The sequence below is a fragment of the Bison bison genome, unplaced genomic scaffold, assembly GCF_000754665.1.
Source record: "Bison bison bison isolate TAMUID 2011002044 unplaced genomic scaffold, Bison_UMD1.0 scf7180017864499, whole genome shotgun sequence".
Taxonomy (NCBI): Eukaryota; Metazoa; Chordata; class Mammalia; order Artiodactyla; family Bovidae; genus Bison; species Bison bison.
The window spans coordinates 3,895,909-3,919,734 of record NW_011495058.1 but is presented as its reverse complement, the minus strand read 5'-3'; the positions used below and the strand labels follow the sequence as shown (position 1 = coordinate 3,919,734).

The 23,826-nt window shown below is 52.3% G+C and overlaps 1 protein-coding gene across 1 annotated transcript in view; it reads left to right on the top strand.

Annotated features, from left to right (window-relative positions):
- The window catches only part of ADCY1 (adenylate cyclase 1 (brain)), a 144,349-nt gene that overhangs the window by 88,075 nt on the left and 32,448 nt on the right, over positions 1-23,826 (top strand). The window contains exons 13-19 of the mRNA XM_010829109.1: positions 941-1,068; positions 9,443-9,601; positions 12,435-12,576; positions 14,067-14,222; positions 20,742-20,936; positions 21,093-21,190; positions 22,144-22,228. Of these exons, the coding sequence (XP_010827411.1) occupies positions 941-1,068; positions 9,443-9,601; positions 12,435-12,576; positions 14,067-14,222; positions 20,742-20,936; positions 21,093-21,190; positions 22,144-22,228 (963 nt within the window). The remainder of the gene's footprint in view (positions 1-940; positions 1,069-9,442; positions 9,602-12,434; positions 12,577-14,066; positions 14,223-20,741; positions 20,937-21,092; positions 21,191-22,143; positions 22,229-23,826) is intronic.

Genomic DNA, 23,826 nt, shown 5'->3' with positions numbered 1-23,826 from the left:
CCCTCCCCATACCATCCCTCTAGGTCATCCCAGTGCACTAGCCCCAAGCATCCAGTATTGTGCATCGAACCTGGCAGTCGTAGCTTCTTATGTGGCAATATCCATAGCTCTAACCTACTTACACGAAAACTTGTTGAGGTCCTCAGTTATTTACAGGGTATAAAGGGGTGTTGAAAACAAAATGTCCCAGAAATGCTGTTTTAAGGCTCTCCTTGTATAAAGCTGACAGTCACCATCATCATCATAGCCGGCCCCGATGGGTTGGTGCAGGATGGATGGTAGCAAGCGTCTCCTGTGTCTCTCTGTCCTCAACTGGAGGGTGAGGTGGGGCCAGCATTCTTCCTGTTGTGTAAATGTCTGAGGAGACCTTGTGTGGTATAGGATGCCTTTCTGAGGTGTTCCTGGGAGTGGTGAGGTCGGGGTGCAGACCCTGGCTGGTGATCCTTTGGGGAGAGCTGCTCACATGACCTGTGGACCTCGACTCTGGGTTAAGCTATGGGGCACTCACAGGCGTGTGGCCTGGCCCTTCCTGGGGTGGGCAGGGGTCTAGCATGTTCCAGAAGAGCCATCACATGATGATTTGAGTTGGTGGTCAGACTGTCCCATCCCCTCTTGGGAGAGAGGACCCCTCCCTGGGGAGAGGAGCTGGCTCCCGGGCGTGGGGTGGCCTCCTGACCTTGAAGGGTCTGTGGGTTTGGCCCTGGTGAACTGAAGGGCGGGAACGGTGGAGGGGTGTGGGGCAGTGTGGGGTGCCCCAAAGTGACCCTAGTCCCAGCCATGGGGAATGCCTGCACTCTAGAGGTGCCCTGACTGTGGGGGGGAGGTTTGCCTGGACCCTGGTCTAGGTTGTGCCTCCAGCTCAGCCTCTGGTGGCAGAGGAGCAGGTGCTCTGGTGGCCCTGGGTATATTGCTGACTTGCCCTTTGCCCTCTCGTCTGAAGGAGAACCACTGCCGCCGCATCAAGATCCTGGGAGATTGCTACTACTGTGTGTCTGGCCTCACTCAGCCCAAGACTGACCACGCCCACTGCTGTGTGGAGATGGGCCTGGACATGATCGACACCATCACGTGAGTGCCCTGTGCTTACCCCGCCCCACCGTGTGGCCTGCCTTGTCCTGGCCAGTGTGTCCAAGGTGGGTCATCTGTGTTGTGGCTGCAGGGACCTGCTTCTTGGCGAGGTGCTGGGTGAGGCGCCCTGCCTGCACTGTGGAGCTCTGCCTCTGGGAGTCCCTACTGTATATTTTGTTGGGGCTGCGTCTTTTTGTCCGTGGTGATCCCAGGTATTGTCAGCTGTGTGTTGTTGCTGTTGTTGTCGCTCAGTCATGTCCAACTCATTATGTCCCCACGAACTGCAGCATGCCAGGCTTCCTTGTCTTTCACTATCTCCCTGAGTTTACTCAAACTCATGTCCATTGAGTTGATGCTGTCCAACCATCTCATCCTCTGTCATCCCCTTCTCCTCCTGCCCTCAATCTTTTCCAGCATCTGGGTCTTTTCCAATGAGTTGGCTCTTCCCATCAGGTGGCCAAAGTATTGGAGTTTCAGCTTCAGCATCAGTCCATCCAGTGAATATTCAGGGTTGATTTCCTTTAGGATTGACTGGTTTGATCTCCTTGCAGTCCAAGGGACTCTCAAGAGTCTTCTCTAACACCACAGTTCAAAAGCATCAATTCTTTGGCATTCAGCCTTCTTTATGGTCCAACTCTCACATCTGTATATGACTACTGGAAAAACTATAGCTTTGACTATATGGCCCTTTGTTGGCAAAATGATGTCTCTGCTTTTTAATACACTTACTTGGTTTGTCATAGTTTTTCTTCCAAGGAACTGTGCGTTAATCTGGTCAAAAGAAAGAACCTTCCTAGCTTAGCTAGATGAGATGCTCAGGGAGTTGATTGTGGGAAAGTGTTAGTCCCTCAGTCGTGTCTGACTCTTTGTGACCCTATGGACTGTAGCCCACCAGGCTTCTCTGTCCATGGAATTCTCTAGGCAAGAATGCTGGAGTGGGTACCCATTCCCTTCTCCAGGGCATCTTCCCCACCCAGGGATTGAACCGAGTCTCCTGCTTTGCAGGCGAATTCTTTACTGTCTGAGTGACCAGGGAAGCCCTGGTTGTGGGAAAGCTTTGGCGCAAATCTGGCTGAATCCCAGTTGAAAAGGAATCGCGTGCGCTAGCCCATGAGGCCAGATATCCAGGCGTCAGGTGTCCTCTGGGGAGAGAGGCTTAGATGGAGCTGGTCTTTCTGGAACACTGGGAGGCTTGCCTGCTGGTTTCTAAGCCACTCTGTCTCCTCACAGTCCTCGTCAGGGCCTGGGATGTGGCGGTACGGGGCCTTCTGTCTGGCTAAGGAAGGTGTGGAGCTGGGAGGGTGAGATGGTGGGTGGCGCATAGATTCACATTTCAGCTTCTCAGCAGCATGGAGAGATGGCTTTGGCTCAGTGCATGGGGTTACCAGGGCCTGGTGTGGTCTCACACTTGGGAAAAGAGACTTAATAGCACAAGAGTGGAATGAGACAGGGGTGAACGGCAGGCTTGCTGCACCATCCCTGTGAGGCGGATTGCAGGGTCCACACACTGTGTGTAAAAACAGGGTGCTCAGCATGCTCAGACTGCATGCTTGGTCTGAGCCCACTTCTCGGGAGACAGGACCTGCGTGTTAGCATTGCCTGGGCGAATTGAACCCCCAAGGGCTGCTCTGCCCAGAGAGCCCATGGCAGACCTCAGGTGATTTCAGTATGTAGCCCTTGCTCTGGAAAAAGAAGCTGAACTGGGGGAGAGGCTGGTTGTTGACCGTTGTGTTCTTTGGGGAGGCCACAGGTGCCCCTGTGTGGTGGGCACGGCACCGTGAGTGACCAGGAAGCAGCAGAGGCGGCAGTGCTGAGATGTCCCTGGCCGAGGCCACAGAGAGGTCTGCTGCAGGCCTGGGGACCTTTGAGTGGACAGAGGAAGTCCAAAAGCAGGAGGGATGGTTTGCATGGTTATGAAATTCCTAAAGCACCTCCTACAGATCCCGTATGTGGTGATACGGATACTCAGGATCCGGAATGTTCTTGTCCTCCTGTGGTATGTTGGACCACTGTCGTCAGCTCCCTTTTCAGGCTGATGCTCTGCTGGCGGTGTATCCCCCAGGATCATCTCGAAACAGGGCAGTCTATTCTGACCCTTGTGAGCACAGGACCAACTTATGTGGGTCAAGCATTTGATATCGCAGGATAGAGAGGAGTGTAGTAAGAAATTCATAAAAACCAAGGAAGAAATCTCTGCCAGGGTAGGTGAGCAGCCTGACCAGCTCTGACTTGTCTGAGAATGGAGGGGTCGAGGGTCTCCTTGGACGGCAAGTGGGGAACGATATTGTTTTCCGCTTGGTAGAAAGTTCATTTCTATGGGGAAAACAGATGAAAAGATTTTTCATGTTCCATGTAAAAGACAAAGCAAAAAGTACTGCCTTGAATGTGGAGACACAAGGCTTCCAGGGACAGAGGAGCCTGATGGGCTGCAGTCCATGGGTTCACAAAGAATTGGACATGACTGAGCAACTGAGCAGAGAGGACCCTTACCCTCCCAGGAGAGTGGCAGTGCCTAAGACTGGTGCCCTGAGGGCCCTTGGGCTCCTGCTTTGGGGCATCTGGACCCTGTCTGCTCTCAATAACCAAATCAGATCCTTCTCTCAGACTTGTGGACCTAATTAAGGTGCGCAATACATTCTTTTTTTTTTTTTCCAATAAAATAGGGAGAATTTATTTTTTTAAAATTTTATTTTATTTTTAAACTTTACAAATTGTATTAGTTTTGCCAAATATCAAAATGAATCCACCACAGGTATACATGTGTTCCCCATCCTGAACCCTCCTCCCTCCTCCCTCCCCATACCATCCCTCTGGGTCGTCCCAGTGCACTAGCCCCAAGCATCCAGTATCGTGCATCGAACCTGGACTGGCAACTCGTTTCATACATGATATTATACATGTTTCAATGCCAGTCTCCCAAATCTTCCCACCCTCTCCCTCTGCAACAGAGTCCATAAGACTGTTCTATACATCAGTGTCTCTTTTGCTGTCTCGTACACAGGGTTATTGTTAGCATCTTTCTAAATTCCATATATATGCGTTAGTATACTGTATTGGTGTTTTTCTTTCTGGCTTACTTCACTCTGTATAATAGGCTCCAGTTTCATCCACCTCATTAGAACTGATTCAAATGTATTCTTTTTAATGGCTGAGTAATACTCCATTGTGTATATGTACCACAGCTTTCTTATCCATTCATCTGCTGATGGACATCTAGGTTGCTTCCATGTCCTGGCTATTATAAACAGTGCTGTGATGAACATTGGGGTACACGTGTCTCTTTCCCTTCTGGTTTCCTCAGTGTGTATGCCCAGCAGTGGGATTGCTGGATCATAAGGCAGTTCTATTTCCAGTTTTTTAAGGAATCTCCACACTGTTCTCCATAGTGGCTGTACTAGTTTGCATTCCCACCAACAGTGTAAGAGGGTTCCCTTTTCTCCACACCCTCTCCAGCATTTATTGCTTGTAGACTTTTGGATCACAGCCATTCTGACTGGTTGCAATACACTCTTAAAAGAAACACCACAGATTAATTTTGTTGGTGTGATTTTTAATAATAATTTAAAGTTATACATATTGTTGGTTTTGGCCAGATGGCACCTGCCCATGGGAGGAATGGAGGTAGAGTGGGAAGTGCCTTATGTGCCCAGTGAGTGTGATGACTGGCTTGGGCTTGCCCCTGCAGAGCTGTGACCCTGGCCATATTTCCCCATCTGTAAAATGGGAGTGTCGGCTTCATGACATCCAGGGCTCTGAGTGAGGCTGGACTGGCAGAAATCCAGGGCAGTGGAACCCACTCTTGGCCTCTACTTCTGGGCTCTGCGGCCCGATGGTCGGGCTAGACCTTGAAGGTTCCAGGGAGATTTCTCCAGGACTCCTTTTCTCTCTCTCTCTCTCTCTCTCTAGGACTCCTGGTGACATCATGCTGCTTGGACCTATGTCCTTGACCCTAAGTCCTGTGTCCCATCCCCAGGGTACCCAGGCTTGAGCCTGCCCTCCCCTGCCCCCCACCAGAGGGTGTGCTGCCCACGTGAGATCTGTGCCACCACTCTTTCCCACACCCCAGCACCAGCTTTCCTTCATCAGGCCTTGAATATTATTACGTCAGTCCTGAGGAACTGCTCCTCTGCAGCCGCGTCTGGTACATGAACACTTCCTAGGGTTCAAGCCATCAGTCTCCAGATTCAGGTGTTCCTGAGTGGGTTGGGGTTTCCTGCCCAAGGAAACAGATGGGCCCCCTGTCCCATCCTTAAGCTGGTGCTTCAGTTTCCTCGCATCCCTGATTTTCTCTGCTGTGAAACGAGCTGTTGTGAGAATTAAATGGGATCCCAGGTTAAATGGGCTGGCAGGGAAGATGCTGGATCCCCAGGCACTGCAGACATCAATTCATCAAGTCTCCCCTTCCCAGAAAGGAGTGGCTCAGGGTGAGCCAGCGGGGTGGCTTCTGTTCCTGGGGCTCTGGAGCATCTTGATTCTGTGCATTTGCAGGACAGGGTTTGTCCACCTCACCGGGAGCTCTTCGACCATCACAGGAGTTAGCCAATCACAAGCCAGACCTCCAAACATACAAGTGCCGTTTTGCTAAATTCTTAATCCAAACATGGCTTTGCTTGCAGTCTGGGTATTTTTAGTTCACTATAACAAGTAGAAGTAAATGGCGTGTGCTCTTCTTTCCCCGACCCATCTTTGAACTGGTAAGGGCCAGCTTGCCTGTGCTCAGGTCATGGGTAGACCTGACATACCCAGCTGGAGTGGAGGTCGAATTCGAAGGATGCTCAAGTGGCAAAAGTCATTTCTGGTGGTTCTCGAGGCCCCATTCCCCCCTCCTCGATTTTCTCAGTTCTTGGTAAATGTTCCTCAGTGAGACAGTTTTTTTTTAAAATTTTTTTTATACAATTAAAAAATTACAGTATAGTTGTTTACTATTGTGTTAGTTTCAGATGTACAGTGAAGTGATTCAGTTATACATATGTGTATATTCTTTTTCAGGTTCTTTTCCCTTATAGGTTATTACAAGATATTGAGTATGGTTCCCTGTGTTACACAGTAGGTCCTTGTTGGTGATCTAGAGTGAGACAGTTCTTTTTTTTTTTTATATTTATTTTTATTTATTTATTTGACTGTACCAGGTCTTAGTTGCAGCGTGTGGGATCGAGTTCCCTGACCAGGGATCAAACCCAGGCCTCCTGCATTGGAAGCAAGGCGCCTTAGCCAGTGGACCACCAGGGAAGTCCCTAGAGTGAGACAGTTCTTGAGGAAAGATTTATCTTAAGTGATTGTCCAGTTAACTGCACATCTGTTAGTGCAATTGAGAACCTGCTGGAAGGGATGACAGATGGAGTGAGTTGGTAGGGTGTCCTGGGCTGCCTGGTTGGTTGGAAGCTTGTGAAGGTCCTACATACCAGGGACCCCTGCAGGCCTGCTTGAGGGAGGTGGACGTGGGTCCCAGAAGTCCCCCTGCCCTCCTTCGATTGCTGCAACAGTAGAAATGCCTAAAATGCACAAAAACACCTTTTGCAAGTTTACTTATTTACATTTCCCAAATTGATTTATTTTTGTGAATTAAAAATTAAAAAAAAAATTTTAGTTTTCTTATTTCGGTACCTTTAACTGGAGATTGGCAAATGAATGAAAAAAAGTTAAAACTGAAAAAAAATACACATTCAAAATATATTCAGCTAATTAGGTATTAAAGATACATGGACAGCCAGACTTTCAAGAAACCTTTATTGTAAGTTGGTGACATGCATACTTCTAAGATTCTCAGAGGTGAACACCAGGCTGCCCTGGACCCTGCATAGATGTATCTGATTCTGTGGTCTGGCCTCCTGAATGCAGAGGATGGTGAGCTAGGCTGGAGGGCCAGCCACGAAGGTGGCGTCTTAGCTCACCTTTGGAGCCCCTGGGTGCTATGGTTTTGGGGGACAGGCCCTTGGTGGATGAAGTGACCAGTAATGGGCAGAGCTGCTCCTGGTTAGAGGCCAGATTGAGGGGAAGGTTTGAGTGGAGGCTGCTTGGGCAGGGGGCTGTGGCCAGTGGGGGCGCCTGTAGCCAGGCAGTGGGTAAATGAGCAGTGCATAAGTGGAAGTTAGGGTGAGGGCAGGTGAGGGGGATGCTGACCTGGCAGGTGGGCTGGGTCCAGCAAGCCTGGTTCTTCTTGTGTTATTACTGACAAATGGGACTTCGTCAGTAATGCTGACAAATCCTGGCCTCTGTGGAGCAGAGTGGCGGCAGCTCAGGGCCGAGCAGGTTTGCCATCGTCGTCCCCTCTTGCTGGAGTGCCCCGTGGAGCCTGTTAGTATCTCCACAGCCCATGCAATAGGAGCAGCGGGATGTGGGTGCTGAGGGGCACTAGAGTTGAGTTTGAATGCTTTCAGAGCCTGCGGGGGCTCATTCAGCCCCACGCTGTGTTGCACACAGTGAAACCGAGGCCAGGAGAGGGCAGAGGTCAGTGTGGTCAGTCGCCAGGTCAGATGGGGTTTCCCCAGAGGCCTTCATTTCTCTTAAACCACCTCCCCTGGCCCATGCTCCCCCCACGCTCTGTCCTCCCTCTCCTGTGCCTCGACCACGCCCCCTCATCCTGTCCCTTCCTGGCTGCAGCCTCTAGTCCTTGGTCTGAAGACAGGACACTGGCATTGAAGCAGCTGAGTGTGCAAGAGCTGGGCTGGGGAGGCGGAGCTCTGAGGGCTCGCCCGGTGGGGCCCCCTGGGTGGATAAGTGTTCCCTTCTTTAACACTGCTACTCTTGTTCTGATGATCAATAAATTGTGAATCGTTAGTAGGGGCATCATTTATCAATAACCTGCTATGAAGAGATGATGGGTTTCAGAGTCCTTGGGGATTTTTAGCCATTTCCATCTGGCATTCCTGTTGGTGGCCAGCTCTGTCTTCCTTTCTGCACAGAACTGGCTGCTTTCGCTGTCAGAGGCCTGGTGAGCCAAAGCTTTGGGACCTTCCTTCTTTTTCACTCTCCTTGTGATGTTGTGGACTTAAGTTGTGTCCTGGTCACATTCATTTTGTTCCAGATGAAGATTCCCAGTCTCTTTATTCCAACATCACTCAAAGCTCCTCATTCTTTAATTTTTTTTTTTTAGTCCTTCAGGGTTTTTCTTTGGAGAACAGTGAGCTGGCGGTTCTCAGGAGCTGTGGGTGGGTGAGGGGAACGGAACTGTCCTCATCATGGGCCCGCTGTGTCCCCCAGTGTGGCTCGGCCTCCCTCCCTTCTTGCTCTGGAACTTCTAACACACCTGCTGTGCAGGGCCACCTTTGCACCCACCCAGGGTGGAGGGGCCAGGGGAGCCGTGACTGACCCCCTGCCCACCCTCACGCTTCCTTGCAATTCTGTCACTTGGAGCACTCCAAGCAGGCTTGATACTGCTTCCTCAACAATATGCTCTAAGACTGTTCTGCCTTTTGGGGAAAAGTGGAAAAAAAAAAAAAAAGAAACGTGGCATCAGAGGGTCTCCCCGTGGCAGCGCTGCGTCTGCTGTGCTCTGACTTGTGATCACAGCCCATCATGTGCCTCCCGCATCTCACTCCACTGTGGGCCTGGAGAGGCCCTGCAGGCATCTTCATGGCCCACAGGGGATTTCTGAGCCCTGCCCACCTACAGGTTGCCTTGATTTCTCTTTCCAAGAGCTTTAAAAACCATCTCCCGTTTCCTTGCCCAAATGCCTCCTCTGACACTGCCCTCACTTCCAAGGGTGGTCTCTTCTGGGGGCCTCAGGGCTTCAAGCCACCCTCTGCTGGAAGCTAGAGCCCAGGGACATGAGCGGCTGGGCGGGTGGAGCGCACACTGGCCCTGCAGTCTGACTTCAGCATCTACCCGTTGCGTCTTGTTTTCTCCCGTGAGTTGACTGTGGCACAATTTACATCCCACAAAGTCCGCCTGTTGTTCGGACGGGTTTGCAGAGTCCTGGGCCTCCCCACAGGATTAGCCTGCCTTCTCAGTCAGGGAACTTGGGGTCAAACCTTGACCATTCCTGGGGCTCCCGGGACCACGTCAGATGTTCCCCATGGCTCTTACGCTGGCCCCCGGGTAGGCAGCAGGCATGAGCACCCCTGATCAGGTTGGTGGTACACAGAGCAGGATCAGGGTCCTGGGACTGGGACCTTGGGCTTGTTTCCCTTCTGTGGCTGCCCTGGGTAAGGAGCGGGGAGGGGAGGTGCAGTGCCTCGTGAGCTGAGCAGTGGCCCTGGAGTTTGGGGGAGCCAGCCTGGAGGGACCCCGCCCACCAGAGGCCACAGCTCAGGGGTCAGGCTAATTAGGTCAGGAGACCACCGTCCCATCCAGGCTCCTGCTGTCCTGTGCTCATGGCACTATGGGAGCAGACTGCAGGGTCCCAGCTTCCGCCCTCTGTCTATGTTTGTTGCAGGTCCGTGGCTGAGGCCACTGAGGTGGACTTGAACATGCGTGTGGGGCTGCACACCGGCAGGGTCCTCTGCGGGGTCCTGGGCCTGCGTAAGTGGCAGTATGATGTGTGGTCCAACGACGTGACCCTGGCCAACGTCATGGAGGCCGCCGGCCTGCCTGGGTAAGTCCGGGATCCTGAGGGCAGGGGTAGGGGATAGTACATGGCCCTTCTACTTGGAGGGCCTGGAAGCCTGGCCATCCTAGCCCCCATCGACAATTGGAGGGGCGTGTGCTGGGCTGACTGAGACTCCTGGGCTTCACGGAGAGCAGGCAAGCTGACAGGAGGCGGTGGTGACTGAAAGCCCCGTGTCTGCCTGGCTGGGAGCTGTCCAGAGTGCTGACTGCTGCTTCTCACTTCACTTTCTTTCTCAGACTTACACAGCGGAAAGCATTGTGGTTTAGCGCCCCACTAGGGAAATTAACAGATTTTCTTCTAGAATGAGGATGTGTTTCTTATTGGTCCGTGCACTTCTAATGCCTCCTAATTACAGTTGCCTGCCTTTGTCTCATTTTATTCAAACCATTCCACAGAGCCAAGGCATTGTATTGCTGTAAAAACATTAATCTGAGAGCTGAGCGGGTGCTCCCCTCCTTCCATGAGCGGTGGGCAGCAGGGGGATGACATGATTGCAGGAAGGGGGCTCTGAGGGACACTCATCTCTCAGTCACACCCTCCTGCTTTCCTCCCCTTAATGGGTTTGTGGGCTGTGCTCGCACCTGCTGCCGGGCCCAGCTGTGGTTCCCAGGGGCTAGAGCTGAGTGTTAGACACTTGCACATGTGTGTCTGCTTTTGCACACTTCCTCCGAACTTCAGGGCAAAGCTCTGTGCCCTCTTCTGTGGCCCCTCTGGCCCTGGCTGCCTGTCCTCTGCCTGCCCCCAGGCATCCTGTTCTCACCTTAGAGGCCTGCTGTCCTCTGGGCCACGTCTTTCCTCCTCCTTCCTGGCCTGACCTCAGTGGGGAGTGTAGAAACAGGGGTCCCCTTTCTGTGTGTTGAGGTCCTGAGCGTGGCTGAGGGCCAGGTGGCATCCGAGGCTGCTCGGCACGCTCTGGAGAGTGGCTTTGAAATCAGGAAAGGGAGGCTTATGGTTGTTGAGGAAGTAGCGAGCCTGGAGATTAGAATCCAACAGCAGAAAAAGGGAAAATCTTCCTCAAAGCCTCACTGCATCTGTCCCAGGAATGGCCACAGCATTTCTGCATGCTCAGTTGCTTCAATTGTGTCTGACTCTTTTTGACTCCATGGACTGTAGCCCTCCAGGCTCCTCTGTTCATGAGATTCTCCGGGCAAGAATACTGGAGTGGGTTGCCACGCCCTTCTCCAGGGGATCTTTCCAACCCAGGGATCAAACCCACGTCTCTTATGTCTCCTGCATTGGCAGGTGTGTTCTGTACCAATAGTGCCACCTGGGAAGCCTAGGGCATTTCTAAGTGAGCTCAAAAACCCTGGCATTGTTGTCTTCAACCAGGCTGCCTTTGAGCATCCCCCGGGGGGACCCTGGAAGGCACTTACTCCTCCCTCCCGCACCCTGGCCTTCAGTGCTCCCCCCATCCTGTTCTCTGCCCTTCAGAGCAGGGTCTCAGGGGGTCAATGTAAACACCTTCTCACTGTGTCTGCCCCCTCCCCCTCTGGCAGCTGTGCTCACAGCCGCTTGTCTGGCACAAAGTCCAGACCATCAGCCAGCAAGGAGGTGATAGGAGCTGCCCACCTCCATCCTCCCCTGCCTGCTGAGATCCCACAGGTCCTACCTGCCCTGCAGCTCCATGTTTAGGACAAGCACAGGGACTTCCCACCGTTAGGGAGCTCTTCACAGGCCCCCTCACCTGGCCAGGGCCTCTTTCAAGTTGGGGCTGACCTGTAGCTCTGCTCCCCTGACTCCATCTACCAGACCCCCAGGAGGGGCCTCATCCCCCGTGCCCGCTCTCTACTTGGCTTCCTTCTTTCCTCTTCTTCTCCACCCCACCTTTCGGAGACACTCCTCTCCCCGCCCCCACCAAAGAAGGACCACCAGCCAGGAGCATGGTGATTACAGAGCGCCTGACGGGTACAGCGCTGTTCCTGGAGGGGAGTGTCGGCAGCAAAGACAGAGGCCCTGGCCCCAGTGGGGTTCACATACTTGGGGGCCACAGGGAGCACTCTGGGGAGTGCACAAGAGGGGAGCATGACACAGGGCTGGGGGGCCCTTTTTCATCAGTCAGACTGGGTCTTCCCAGGCACCGAGGTCAGTTAGGGACTCACAGGCCCTCGGGGGCACTGAAGCTCTGGAACTCCACACTGAGCACAAGGAGGAGGGAGAGTGAGAGTCCCTGAGAGAAGGGGAGCCAAGAGGCAGAAAGAGGAGCAGGGGAGGGGCAGGGTGGTGAGGAGGAATGCAGGAGGAGGGCCTGGGGAGGAGGAGAGCCCTCAGCTGTGTTCAGTGCTGCACAATGAGGACCAGACATCAGATCAGCTGTGTGTGGCCAGAAGTGGCCTCAGCAGAGGGTTCCGTGCACTGCGGGGTTGGGGGTACAGAGGAGGCAGAGCATTGCCATTCCCCCTGCAGGGCCTGACACTGGGCTGAGTCCTCCCGCCCTGGGGATTTTGGGGACAGACCACGGCCTGGGGAGAGGCCTCCTTCTCCGTCACTTTGCCGCCCTCTGCATCCTTCGTCATCCCTTCTGCATCCTGACACTTGCTTCCCTCCTCCCCTTCAATTCCCCTCTGGCCCCTTTTCCCCTCTGCCTGCAGCTCTCTCTGCTCTCAACCCTTCTTTGCACATGTTCCCCTCCCTCTGGGTCCCCCTAATGCTCCTCCCCACCTTCCAGCCCTCTGTGCTTGTGCCCCAGGGAACCTAAGTGGTCCTTCCAGAGCTTGCCCGTGGGGAGGGGACATCCCTGCCAGGACCCTGCAGAGTGTCAGCCCTGTGGGGGAGGCCCCGCTTTGACTCTGAGCAGGGATGTCCACGCCCTTTTCCACAGGAAGGTTCACATCACAAAGACCACCCTGGCGTGCCTGAACGGTGACTATGAGGTGGAGCCGGGACACGGACACGAGAGGAACAGTTTTCTGAAAACTCATAACATTGAGACCTTTTTTATTGTGCCCTCGCATCGGCGAAAGGTAGGCTTCAGAGCGCCTCCTGTGCAGAGCCTTCATTCTCCTCAGATCGCTGCTTCTCAGGCCCTGAGCTCTGCGGACTCGAGGGTGTTCCCACTGACCTTGTGTGCTGGGCCTGGCCTGCTGCACGTGTGGGGAGGGCTGAGGGGGAGGGGCGGGGAGGGAAGTTGGAGTTGGGGCCCTGGGGTCCTTAAGGGCTGGGCCATCTGAGTCCTCCCGCACCTCCCTGGGCCTTTGCTGTCTCTCCTGCAAATTAGGTTTGAGAACCTTCTGCAGGAAGTCAGTGATGGATTGTACTGTGGATCAAGGGGTGCTGTGCACAAAGGAAGGTTTGTGACCATCCTGTGTGGGCACTAAAGGCCACTCCACCCTGGGGAAGTGATCTGGACATGGTCAAGGGTGACTGAGCCACTTCCAGGCTCAGGCGAGGGCGCAGGGCTTATGCGAGGGCACAGGGCTCAGGCGAGGGTGCAGGGCTCTGGCGAGGGTGCAGGGCTTATGCAAGGGTGCAGGGCTCAGGAGAGGGTGCAGGGCTTAGGCGAGAGTGCAGGGTTCAGGCGAGGGCACAGGGCTTATGCGAGGGCCCAGGGCTCAGGTGAGGGTGCAGGGCTAAGGTGAGGGGCGCTGGACACAAGAGGCTGTGGTACTCCTTCTGGACACAAGCAGGTCAGATGTGAGGGAGAGCTTTGGGTTTCGCTGTTCTGGTGCTTCCCTGGTCTAGCCCTCTCCAGGCTGGGATGCAACACACCCATGTGGCATGGGGACCTTGGATGGTGTAGCACTGGCAAGGCGAGAGAAGTGGGGCTCAGGGAAGGACAGGTAGGGTGAGGTGAGCTGATTCCTGGAGAAGGCGAGTGAGTGTGCATGAGTAGGGCAGGTGTGAGGTGGACTGGAGGAGGGCCGGGTGAGAGGTTTGGTTGGCCAGCTCGGGTGAGCCTGGGAACAGAGGAGCAGAGGACAGGGCCCAAGGAGGGAGGCCTGGGAGCGGCTGCTTGGATGCAGGAGGTTCTGAGCTGTAGGAGGGAGCCTTGGGGCCCCACGTGGATGCCGCCCTGTCATGCAGAATTAAACTACAGCGTCAGTCAGGGCTGTGCTTTGAGGATGAGCAGGATGATGTGGTTTGTACAATGAGCAGCCCCTTTGGAGAAATTTGGGGTTAAAAAGGGAGAGAAAAAGGCAAAAGGCAGAAGGGGAGGTCTACAGGAGTGACCCTGGTGGGCCGGTGGGTGACACTTACCAGCATGGTGCAGACCTAGCTGGGTGATGTCCACACATCCACCCCGGGATTCAGGCATTGCTCTGGTTTCAGAGGCATTGGGTAGAGTTGAGAGCTGCATGTTTGGGGACTGGGTTGTGGTTCTGTTCCCTGGCGAGCAGCAGGCCTTGAGCTAGCTGCCTGTGACCCCTCTGCCCCATCACATTTGCGCTCTCCACCCGAGAGGCAGGCCGTGCCTGTTACTCACAGCGTATTTCTGTGCTACATGTCTGCACAGATATTTCCAGGGCTGATTCTCTCAGACATAAAACCGGCCAAGAGGATGAAGTTCAAGACCGTGTGCTACCTGCTGGTGCAGCTCATGCACTGCCGGAAGATGTTCAAGGCCGAGATCCCTTTCTCCAACGTCATGACCTGTGAGGACGACGACAAGGTAGGCTGGCCCTGCTCCCGCGTGCCGGCCCTGCCGAATCCGCACCTGTCTGTCCTCCTAGTGCAGTCCTGCCGTGGTCAGCTCCATCAGCCCCGCCCCTCATGTTTCATAGTCTCGTAAATGCTCTTTGGAGCTAGGCTGCTTTGCTTTCCTGCAGAAACCTTTTTATTATCTTGTATTTTTTTTCCCCCACAAGTTGACATTCCATGGATTTATCGGTGAATTCGAGCTCAGATCCCCCAGATGTTTAAATCTGTCCTCTGGATATTCACACGTCAGATGTTGTATTGCTGCTTCTGGGGACTCCTTCCCCCTCTGTCTGCACCCCAAGAGCCTCAGCGTGGTGTCACCACAACACTGTCCTTCACCTCCGTGGGGAGCATCTCTGACCATCTGCTCCCTCCCTCTCTGGCTCTCATATCAGAGACTCCCCTTCCTCGGTTAAGTCCCTCTAGTTGATGGTACACGGCCTCCAGACTTGACAGAGGTTCCTTTTGGAGGTGTTCCTGCAGGGCAGCCTGGGTGCAGGACTTTCCATTTTTCTTCCTGGGTTGGTTTCTTCTTGAGTCACCTTCCGATCATCTTTAGTCTTCTGCTGGAGTTGGCTGGGGCCTGGGGTGAAAGCATGGAGCTGAATGGGGAGGCACCACTGTGGCTAGGGGTGGTCCTCAGTGTCTGCCTCAACCACGTGGCCCTTGTATCTGTAACCCCCCTGATCCCTTCCCCTCTAGGGAAGACCCTGGTCCTCTGGGAGCCTGGGGTGAAGTCTTGTGCTCCATCACTTCATCAGTAGCTCTGAGCATAGTCTTCCCAAGTCCTCTTGTCATTGGCCCTCCAGCCCCTGTCCTGCACCAGTGGCTGCACCTTCTGAATATTCTCGCTTTCATCGTCATCTGTGTTCTTGAATCTGTCAGTGACTGACTGCCTGTTTCCTGAGATTGCATTGCTGCCTTCTGCACTCTGGTTTTCTCTGCCTTGTGGGTTTTATGCCTTTAAAAGGAATTCCTTCACCACAGTTTCAGTGGCTTTTTAGGAAGAAGCAAAATCCTGCTGACTCTCACTTGTGGTGCCTTATTCTAGAGGGAGTTTTTGTGGTTTGATTACGGGCTTCTATTTGGGAAGACTTTATCTTGAAACGCAGTAAGAGCTCTGTTGATGGAGAAGTCTCCCAAGGAGATTGGTCTTTCCTCTGCCTGCCACGAGGGAGTCTTTAAACTAAATGCCCGACCTGTGGTTTCTAGATGTCCCAGGAGGCAGGCGCATGCGTGCACATGCCTTTGGTGGAGAGTCAGGTCTAAGACAGGCCAGCGTCTTCACTGACCCCACTGCTTAGTCTCTCCTGGTCGTGGAGCCTCTCAGGGTCTGCGGTTCAGCCAGATGTCTATGACTTCACTGCCCATCTTGCTTGGGCCCTGGGTTTTCTGTGAGCCCCATGAGAGCGTGATGGCACCATTCCCTGGCCTGAATTCCTATTGTCCTATTGTTTCTGGCCTCTGGTCATTTCCCTTACTTTTTTGTCAGTTCAGTTGTTCATTTCACAGTATGAGTGGGTTGATATATTTACCCAGAACATGTAACAGGAGCACTCTCAGGCTTTCCTGTTTGCCAGCTTGCCAGAGTAGAAATACTGACTTAATCGCTGTCTTCTTCCTGCAGCGCCCCCACCCCCCAACCCCCTTGACTCAACTTAACCCTCCAGAGATGGGACTGGGGGAGGGGAGTGAGGTGTACAATTTAAATACATGTCCAAAACTCAGTGTCAGGATAAATTTCCTACATGCGTGCTTAGTTGTGTCCAGCTGTTTGCAATCCCATGGACTGTAGCCCGCCAGGCTCCTCTGTCCATGGGATTCTTCAGGCAAGAATAGAGGTTGGTTTCCCACTCAGCTCCATACTTTCACCCCAGGCCCCACCCAACTCCAGCAGAAGACTAAAGACGGTCGGAAGGTGAATCTGACCACCCAAGAAGAAAAATGGAAAGTCCTGCACCCAGATTGCCCTGCAGGAACACCTCCAAAAGGAACCTCTTTCAAGTCTGCAGGCCGTGTACCATCAACTAGAGGGACTTAACCAAGGAAGGGGGGCTCCTGATCTCCAGGAGCGGGTTGTCATTTCCTCCTCCAGGGGATCTTCCCAACCCAGGGACTGAACTTGGGTCTCCCTTATCTCTTGCACTGCAGGTGGACTCTTTACTGCTGAGCCATGTGGGAAGCATCAGGATAAATAATAGTGCAGTATTTTAAAAAAATCAAGTGTAATCCAAAAGAACCCACAATGAACAAAAAGTCAAATTTTAGATGAAGCCAGGGCAGTGCAGAGTCATTGACCTGGAGCCTGAGGCAAGGGCTGGTGTCCCCAGGACTCTTCAGAGAAGTTGGGGTGGGGAGAGGGGAGAGAGCGAATCATTCCTGTTGGATTGCCTGGGAGGGTGGGGTTCATAAGATTGAGGAGCTGAAGCTTTTCCTGGGCAGAGCCTGCTGACCTGTGAAAGGAGCCTGTGACCTTTGGATTCAGACTGTGTCTGATGAACCCACACAGTTAGCGTCAGTCTCTCGTTCTCAGGGACTGAGCAGCCCCTCAGTGTGCACCTGAGAGTGCCAGCAGCAGACCCTACCCAGCCCACGGCTCCTTAGTTGAGGAGGAATCACATGCTGGGCTCGCTGGCCACCTTCTCTGGCTGGTGTCTGCAGCCCATCCTCCTGGCCCCATGGCCCAGGAACCCAGGGAGCCCTGCAGCTCCACCCTTCCCATCCCTGCTCTGGGGAGACCAGCCATGCTCAGGGCCCTTTCTCTCCTTCCTTTCACACCAGAGTTCAGATTCCTGGATTCTTCCCCAAGCCTGTCACTTCCATGGCTCTGTGGTCCTTCTGTCTCCCCTGGGAGCATGAGGGGTGGTATCCCAGGTTTCATCCTCAGCCCCTCTGTCCCCACAGTCTCCCACGGGTCTCCCCTGGGGGTTCAAGGTCCTTAGACCCCCGCTCCAACATCCCCGACATCTCTGGTACTTGGGACACCTCTGTCGCTGCCTAGCTGGCCCCAGACTGAGGATCCCACAGCCCAGTCCTGTGCTCTGCTCTCAGACGCCCTCTTGCATCCAGCCTTCTTCTCCCTCCATCTCTCTGTCTTCTCCAGACTCTGATCCCTCGCCCCCAGCACACTCAATTCTCACCTCTTTTCCCCCTGGACAGCCTCTGTGGGCCCAGGCAGCTCCCCTGCTGGGGAGGCAGAGAGACAGCGCAGCCCCCATGGGCAGGTGCCAGGGGCTGGGGGCCCAGCTGGGAGCCCGGACTTCTGCTGCTCTGCTCTGTGCCCTTCATCACTTTTGCCCTGTGATAGTGGAAACGAGTCCAGGATGCGGAGGGCGCAGTGTTGGCACCATGGGAGGGTGTCAGTGGGCGAAGACAGGGCAGTGACAGGCAGGTGGCCCGGGCTGGGGAGCCATGGTAGTCTTGAAAGGATGGAGTGGAGAGGCCGTGCATGGGCAGGGCTGGCCACCAGTGGGGGTATTTGGGAAGGATGATGTGAGTGACCCGTCCAATGACCTCGAGCGGAGCAGCCCCTTCTCTGGGGCCATTTTCCCCACCGGGTCCCAAGTCCTGCATCTGCTTTAGGATAAGGTTGCCTCATCTTTTCTGTTGCTGTCTTCTGTTCACTTTATCTGCACCTCCAGGCCTGACAGCCTGATGGAGGTGTTCTTGCAGATGGAGCTGGGAAGGCTGGCGGGATTAGGACAGTGGGGTCCACCACTCTCTGTGCCTTTGTGCTACATTTGTGAGAAACTGTGTCCCAGGGTCTGGGGAGTGTGGCTCAGGTGTATGTGGTCATCCTCAGAACACAGCCCATCTTGGGTTCCCCTGTTCCTGGCCTCTCCTGGATCAGAAGTGTGGGAGCCCAGGGTGGGTCAGCCGCTAGGTGGCGATACCATGCAGGTGCCTGCAGGGCGGCCTGAGCTTCCAGGCTTGGTTTTAGAGCTCCTGAACAGCCAAGTTGCACCCCAGTTTTGGACCGCGCCCAAGGGGCTGCTCTCCTTAATACACAGAGACAAGCACCTGAAGTAAAACCCGACCCCCATGTGCTTACACTTGTTCTATTTCTTCCTTCAGTATTCCCGATTATAAAAGAACTCTATTGTGGAAAATATAGAAAAATACAAAAATTCACAAAGAAGAAAATGAAAACCATTCATCTAAAATCTGACCACCCACAGCCAACCTATTATTAATATTTTGGTTCTTCTAGCTTCTTAGATGTGTTTATATTTACACATTTAAAAAAATAAAATTGATGGGATGATATACACTGTTTGCTGCTTTCTTTCACTTGCCAGTGTATCATAAGCATTCCCTTATATTGTTGACTGTTCCTCAAAAATAGGATTCTTAAGTCATTGAGTAAATCTCCAGCCTAAGGAGAGAGCATTTACTTACTCCACTTCTATTGATATTTAGGTCATTTCCGCTTTTTGTGTGTGTTTTCTTTTAATCAAAGTAAGTAATTCACAGCCTTTTTGCTCATGAATGTGCATTTACATTTCTGATCACTTGTAAGATAAATTTCTCTGCCTTAAGTGTCTGTTTGAGAATGGGTGTGTAGCTGATTAGAGGTGGTGGTGCCAGTGTCACCCATGGCAGCAGGTGGGAGACGTGTCTCCCCAGCCCCGGCCAGTGTGGCGAGATGCTCTCCCTAAAACTGCCAGTACATTTGTCCCTTCTGGAATGTACACCAGGAGCCTCCCAATTTCTCGCTCCCTTTTAATTTTAATTTATTTATTTTATTGGAGTATAGTTGCTACACGGTGTTGTGTTAGTTGCTGCTGCATGACGGGGTGAATCAGATACACGTGTACATACATGCCCTCCCCCTGAACCACCCTGCCACCTCTCTAGGCCGTCCCAGCGCTGACCTGAGCTTCCCGTGTTTTACAGCGGCTTCCTCTAGCTATCTGCGTCACGCATGGTCGTGTGTTTATGTCAGTGCTGTTCTTTTTATTTGACCCTCTCCTTCCCTCCCATGTCCGCGTGTCCATTCTCATGTCTGCATCTCTCTTCCTGCCTTGAAAACAGGCTCATCTGTACCATCTTTCTAGGTTCCACGCTGCTGCTGCTGCGGCTAAGTCGCTTCAGTAGTGTCCGACTCTGTGCGACCCCATAGACGGCAGCCCACCAGGCTCCCCCGTACATATGTGTTAATACATGACATTTGTTTTTCTCTTTCTGACTTACTTCACTCTACGTAACAGGCTTTAGGTTTATCCACCTAGTTGTAGGCATCCTGTAGGTGTTCTTCATCAAGTTGGGGAAGTTCCCCACCATTCCTTGATTTGTGATGATTTTTATCATGAGTGGGTATTGAATTTTGTCAAAAGATTTTTTAGTTGATGTGACCGTGGATTTTTCCATGTGGTGGCTAATAGGGTGTTAATATGATAGCTTGTGTGGAGTGTTCAAATATTTAAACCTTACATATCTAGAAAAGTTCATGGTATAGACTTCTATTTATATATTGCTGAATCCTATTTGTTAATGTTTTGCTAAGGATTTTTGCATCAATATTCATGAGGGATGTGCCCTCAAAAGTAGTTTTCTTTAATACTCTCTTAGTCTGGTTTTGGTATCAGGATAATACTTTATAAAGTGAGTTGGGAAGTGTTGACTTTTATTTTCTTAAAGAGACTCTATAAAATTGATGTTAATTCTTATTCAAATATTTGATAGAATTCACGATGAAACCGTCTCAGCCTGAAGATTACTTTTTTATGAATTTTTAAATTATGAAATAAATTTATGTAGCCATTATAGAGCTTTTCTATTATTATCTTTTCTGTTGGGTGAGTTGTGGTAGTTTGTATGTTTCAAGGAGTAGGTGATTGATCTAAATTGTCAAATTTATTTATAATTAAAAATTATTGTTTTTCTTAATTTTTTTTGGCTGTACGTGGCATATTGGGGTTCCCCAACCTGGGGTTGAGCTTGTGCCCCCTGAAGTGGAAGCACAGAGTCTTAAACACTGGACCATCAGAGAAGTCACTGAGTTGTCAAATTTATATGTGAACTATTGTTCATAATATTTCCTTATTATCCTCTTGATGTCTGCAGTGTCTGTAGTAAATTTGCTTCTTTCCTGAATTTGTTTATGTATTTCTCTCTTTTTCTTTGTCGTGCTTGCTAGAGATCTGTTGATTTTATTGATATGTTCAAAGAACAGGTTTCATTGCTCTGTGCTCTGTGTCCACTGCACACGAGTGGGGTCCCATAACCCTCCATGTGGTGCCGCTATACAACCGCCACGTGACCCCACTTACAAACACAGAAACCCAACCCAGGGATGTGATAACTCACCTGGGGTCTCCTCACTAGCAGGTGGAGGAGCCAAGAATGCATCTCAGATCCCCAAACCCGCCCCTGCCCCAGACTCTGCCAGATCCTCAGCAAGGGCCCAGGAGGATGGGGCGTAAGAGCTCTTTTCTTTGCTCAGTAGAGACTCTGACCATATCCCTGCCTTTCTTTCTGTAATGGTCAGCGGAGGGCACTGAGAACAGCCTCGGAAAAACTCAGAAACCGCTCGTCTTTCTCTACAAACGTTGTCCAAACCACCCCCGGCACACGTGTCAACAGGTACATCGGCCGCCTCCTGGAAGCCCGCCAGATGGAGCTGGAGATGGCAGACCTGAACTTCTTCACCCTGAAGTACAAGCAAGCTGAGCGAGAGCGAAAGGTGGGTGCCGGGGGGCTCAGGGTGGCCGGGAGTCAGAGGCCCCGGGGCGTCCTGGGGATGTGGGTGCAGCTCTTGCCCACTGTGGTGGTCCTAGGCGTCCTTGGCGCCCTTTCTCCTGGAAGCTGGCGGCTGATGGTCTATTTCTGTGTCTTCTAGTACCACCAGCTTCAGGACGAGTATTTCACCAGCGCCGTGGTTCTGGCTCTCATTCTGGCCGCCTTATTCGGCCTTGTCTACCTTCTAATAATCCCACAGTAAGTGCCATTCTGGGTCCATCAGTCATAGGAGGTTGCCAGGAATCCCTTTCTTTTCAAGTTCAGGTTTGATTCCTGTGGTCACTCTCCCACGGTGCCCTGGCTTTTGGAGACCGCCTGAGCCACATGCCAGTTCTCCATTACCTGGAGGACCTAGCTAAGCATGCCTGATGGCAAATGCATGGGACTGCTCACTCTCAGTTGTTAATTTTAAATGTGCTCAGTCCTCAGACACCACGTATTTTCAGTGTACTCTGTCCACAGCACACGCACTGTTGACTTCGTGGCGCTGACTGCAGGAGATAACACAGGACCGCCAGTGGGGCACCCTGGCTTCTGGGTGCTTGTCATTTTCAGAAACATTCAAATGAGGACAAGTAGCCTCTGGAAAGGAACAAAAACATAAGATTTTAATAACACTGAATCATCCTAAATCAAAGTGAGTGACAGTGCTGGTTTCTTGGCAGGAAAGACCCCGCTTTTCTTCTAGATGTACCACTTTCTTCATAAACCTCCCAAGTGGAGCAATTCAACTGTGAGTTTCCAGAAGACACTGGAAGCCAGCCCCACTCCAAGACCCTGTGGACACACAGTGGCCACCTGGATGGCCTACTAGGAGATTCAGCTTTCTTAATAAAACTCTTCTCAGATGAAGCCCAGGAAGAGGGCAGTGCTCAGCAGCCAAGTCTGTGCAACCCTAGCCCTTCCTGCATGTGGAGGGCATCTCTCGAGCATTCCTAGGACTAGAGAGACCCTGGAGCGGGGGCACTTAGAAGTTGGAGTGGGCACAGGAAGAGCCTGTCTCCTAGAAGAGGACTGGCATGGGCTAGTCCCCAGAGACCACTGTGTCTTCCTGGGGGCTGGGACCTGCTGGGGCAGGGGAGGAAAGATGGCATCTCTCAGGCGCCTGTCGCCTGCCCCGACCTGCAGTGACTGTATGTCTTCTGTTGTAGGAGTGTGGCTGTCCTGCTCCTGCTGGTGTTCTGCATCTGCTTCCTGGTGGCCTGTGTCCTGTACCTGCACATCACCCGGGTCCAGGTACATGTGTGTGTGTGCTCCGTACCTGCATGTTATCTGGTCCAGGTACGAGTCCGTGTGTGTCTTGTACCTATGCATCACCTGGACGGGTAAGTGATGGCCTCTGGCTGCCCTCTTGGCAGGACAGGTCGGGGCAGTGGAGGCAGTTTGTCCCCTCACCTCCCTGGCAGGTGAAGAGTTGTCTGTGTGGCAGGAACGTATCAGCCTGTCACGTGCCGGTGCCCTGTGGACACAAGGGTGGTGGTTGACAGTGATGGAGCGAATGAACGCGTGGTGTGACACTGTTCCGTGCTGGTGGAGAGTCCTGCGGCTTGTCGTGTGTTCATGTCCTTGACTGGGGCGTCCATTCTCTCGAGGATGCTTCCTTTACGGATTGAGCTTGTGGTCCTGTGTCACGTGAGGCTGCTGGGAGAGGACTCTGTCTTGTCTCACATGCCTTTCTCACGTCCTGAGCCTTCATCATCAAACATCTCATGTCCTCACCAGACCCCCACTTGTCACCTCTGCCAGACCCAGGGTTATTTTCCCACAACTGTTGAAAACAGCTACTTTGGGAGAAGATTGAATCAGTTTTATTTAAATTCTTTATTATTCATAGGTAACTTCTTGAGTTAAGAAAAAAAAATTCTACTTACTCAAACCACATTCCCAGATCCTTGATTTCATAGATGGAGTGGCGTCTGGTTCGGTAAATTGAAATTTCCCACTTCAAATAAGATTGCTTTATTCACCTAATTTCGAGTGAAAGCAAGTTCATGTTAATTTCTATGGCCTGTTGCATTCGTCCCCAGTGTTTGGAATCTGTTCCTGGTGGACCAACTGTTCTCCTGGCAGAGGTGGCCCTGACTCCACCAGCCCCTCTCTTTCCATCTACCACTATCACCCGCCTCTGCCCTCGCCTGTGGGCCTGAGCATTTTTTCTAAGTGTGTGATTTTTGACTCAGTGCTGCAGCCCATGGTCCTAACAGCTGGTGGCTGCAGGTCACCCGGCCAGCAAGTGTTACCTATCCCACATCCGCTCTGTTGACCCTGCGCTGGGCTCTAAGTTCACTGCCAGGCTTGTGCAGAGGCCTGTGGGGCTCTGGGTGACAGGGAGGGGTCAGACTGCAGACTCTGACTGGTGGGCAGTGGGGCTGGGAACAAGCCTTCCTGCAGAGGCCAGCACGTGTGGACATGGGGAGACGCAGGTGGGATGGTCCATTGTAGCCAAATATCACCAAAAAAGCCTCGAGTCAACTGTGACATGGAAGTGGCAACAGCCAGGGCTTCTGGCTGAGGGCAGCCGGGTCCACCTGGGACCTTCACCCACACAGTTGGCGCCCCCATCACTAGGGACTAACTGTGGATCATGTTCTGGGGGAACTTTTCATTGTTCATTTCAGTTCAGCTACCTTTTTTCTGTATCATGATAAACTATTTTTCATGCTGTTGTTAGGTCTGTGTGTATATTTTATATGTGTATCTATCTATCTATGTATATACATATGTATATATATGAATTGTATTGGTTTGTGTGTGTCTATATATATATATATATATTTGCTCATGAAAAAGAAATGATAAATTGACCAAATTAACTGTGAAAAAGGAGGCTATTA